The following is a 3222-nucleotide window of genomic DNA, read 5'->3' as shown; positions in this document are numbered from 1 at the left end:
TCCGAAAGCTAGTGTGCTTCCAATTAAACCTGTTGGACTACAACCTGGTGTTGTGTGATTTTTAACTTTGTACACCCCAGTCCAACACCAGCATCTCCAACTCATTATTATTTCCAGTCTTGTTCTCTCAGGGGCTTATGTTCATTTTGGTTTCTGTCCTTCTTTTTATATATTTAAAGATGCTGTTGCTGTCTGTTTTCATATTATTTGCAAGTTGAGACTAAAAATTTACATTCTCTCTCTTTATAATTTTTTGATCATCTTTTGTCAGATTTTAAAACTTTCCCAATCATTTGGCTTACCACTAATCCTTGCAACATTGTATGTTTTCTCATCAATTTGATGCTCCCTGGTTATATTCTAGTTCATCGCCTTCTTCTTCATGAGCTGTGATATACTTTTGCTGTGAGCCATGAATTATTTTCTTCAATGTCGGTGTTTTTCCTTGACTGGCCTTGCTTATAAATTCCTTTCTTGGTCTACTCCAGCCAGCTCTGTGCTCATTCCTTTGTAATTACCTTTATTAAAGCCTAGCACAGTTGACTCTAAAGAAAGTTCCTCCCTCTCAAACTGATTGTTAAATTCTATCATGCTATGTACACTGTTTCCGAGGATATCGTTAACTTTGATATCTTTTATTAAATCTGCCTCATTGAACATCACCACATCCCAAGGAGCCTGTTCCCTGGTTGAATCCAGAACATAATGTTCCAGGAAATCATCCCAAGTACAATCCATGAATTCTCTGTCAGTCTGATTTCATGAATATTAAAGTCACCCATGATTAATGTATTCCCTTGTGGAATCAAGATTAGAGTGATGCTGGAAAAGCACAGCATGTCAGGCAGCATCCGAGGAGCAGGAGAATTATTGTTTTGAGCAAAAGTCCTTCATCAGGTCCTGATGATGGGCTTTTGCCTAAAACGTCGATTTTTCTGCTCCTCAGATGCTGCCTGACTTGCTGTGCTTTTCCAGCACCACTCTAATCTTGATTCTAATCTCCAGCATCTGCAGTCCTCACTTCTGCTGACCTTTGTTGAATACTCAGTTACCAGCTACTTTGTACTCATGTCTCTGTAATGTCTATAAGATCACACCCATTAACTTATATTTGTGCCGATAATTCATGTCTTTTGCTTTGAGTATGAGCATTCAAGAAAAGAGCCATTAATTTTGTCTTTTTACCAATCTTTCCCCTTTTGATCCTTTGTATGGCTGTTCTACTGCTGGTTTTCTATTTTTGTATCTTCTTTCTCTCCCTGTCTACTTGGGTATCTTTACCCAAATAGCTGCCCTGTTAATGCTGTCACATCCACTTGCTTCATATGCCTACACTACCCCTCTCCAAAACCCCGCAGCCCTCTAATTATTTTAAAACCCTATCTACAGTCCTAGTTTTTTGACTTTCCAGGCCACAGATCTCAGGATGATTCGGATTCCATCCAATTGCAGTATTCAGGGCTTCCTTTCATGTGCGATACTTTATTCAGATTTTATTCAAATTTCATGCAGCATTTTGCTTTTGCTATGACGACAGAGAGGGATGGACTTGAACCAACTGCATATTTGCTTTTCAACAGTATCTAATGGCTACAGCCTCCTATTGTCACCTCTAGAATGAAATTGCAATCTCATCACAGGTAAGCAAATCTTTGCGCAGGGAAATCCCATTTTGATGTTCACAAAGGAATTTCAAGATTACTGGTTCACATCGAAGCAATTAATAAAGAGGTGATGTCAAGAGGAAATAATAGATTTGGACAAAAAGAAATACAATCATACATTTTCTTTTAATAAGATGTAGATCTAATCCAAACAATTCCAACCTAAAATGTTGTAATTTATTGTCTATCTCTTGACTATGACCAAATTTCTCACTCTAAATTCATAGCACGTTCCATAAAATGTGTAAAGTTAATGTTCATTACAAGGAAAAAACTAAAGGGAATCAATTGGATTTGGTGACACTTACATTTAGTACTTGGCAGCTCACAATACGGAAGAGATTATTCATTGCAAACATCTGATTCACTTGTGTAATTGTAGCATTTACTGCCTCAGGTGTCTGTGAATTGGTCGACTGATCACATGGAATCCCAGAATCTAAAAGCAAAGGGAGTTAAAGATGAATATATTTGTGATTGTTTGTCTTTTGGTTTAACATCCAATGCTTACAACAACAATTTACACAGTAAAATCATTCCTTAATATATTTCAATACTTGCCAGAATAGTAGAGGATCTGGGCTACAGCAAATATGATAAAAATGATTTTCATTTTGTCTGTTTGGATATGTTGATAGACACTTCAGTTCTGTTCTTCTGTCTTTGCCTGCTGCCTGTTTCTATTCAACATTTATATACCTCAGGAAAAACAACTCACATTCTGCATCAGTGATGTAATCTGACCACAAGTAATGCACACCTTCACTCATTTCGTTTCCTTCAAATTCTTCCCACTTGCTAACTATGTGTTCAAAAGCGTCACTGGGTGTCGCAATTTTTAATAAGCAGTAATGTGTGTCAATTTCCAGTTACATAATCAAAACAATCTAAAGTTAAAAATCACAGTACACCTGGATGTAGTCCAACACATTTATTTGGAAGCACTCACTTTCAGAGTGCTGCTCCTTCATCATGTGGTTGTGCAGGATATGATCGAAAGACACAGAATTTATAGATAAAGTTTACAGTGTGATGGAACTGAAATTATATATCGAAAAAGACCTGGGTTGTTTACTTAGTCCCTTATCTTTTAGAATGACCATTTTGCTTTCAGTTCATTCATTTGTAAATGAGCCTCAAACAGGACATCTCACACCTTCAATTCATTATCCAAAAATGTAACTTCAAAAAAGTTTTGGGATTTACATATGGAAGCACTGAAACCAACATGGTCATTCTGAAAGATGAGAGACTTAACAAACAATCTATGTCTTTTTCAATATATAATTTCAGTTACATCACACTGTGAACTTTTGCTATAAATTTTGTGTTTTACGATCTTATACTCCACAATCACCTGATGAAGGAGCAGCACTCTGAAAGCTAGTGCTTCCATATAAACCTGTTGGACTATAAGCTGGTGTTGTGCAATTTTTAACTTTGTACATCCCAGTCCAACACCGGCATCTCCAAATCAAAACAATTTGAGTTCTACATAACTTGGTAACTTTAGAAATTATTTATGATGAACTTCAATAAAGTAAAGAAGTGATAAATT

The 3222-nt window shown here is 36.4% G+C and overlaps 1 protein-coding gene across 1 annotated transcript in view; it reads right to left on the bottom strand.

Moving 5' to 3' along the window:
- The window catches only part of LOC122551901 (G8 domain-containing protein DDB_G0286311-like), a 14184-nt gene extending 11831 nt beyond the window's left edge, over positions 1 to 2353 (bottom strand). Inside the window, exons 1-2 of the mRNA XM_043694469.1 lie at positions 2226 to 2353; positions 1973 to 2103 (exon numbers count right to left, since the gene is read on the bottom strand). Of these exons, the coding sequence (XP_043550404.1) occupies positions 1973 to 2103; positions 2226 to 2277 (183 nt within the window). The 5' untranslated portion in view covers positions 2278 to 2353. The remainder of the gene's footprint in view (positions 1 to 1972; positions 2104 to 2225) is intronic.
- Positions 2354 to 3222: the final 869 nt, after the last annotated feature.

This window comes from Chiloscyllium plagiosum, chromosome 7 (assembly GCF_004010195.1).
Source record: "Chiloscyllium plagiosum isolate BGI_BamShark_2017 chromosome 7, ASM401019v2, whole genome shotgun sequence".
Lineage (NCBI taxonomy): Eukaryota > Metazoa > Chordata > Chondrichthyes > Orectolobiformes > Hemiscylliidae > Chiloscyllium > Chiloscyllium plagiosum.
This window is presented reverse-complemented; position numbering and strand designations above follow the sequence as displayed.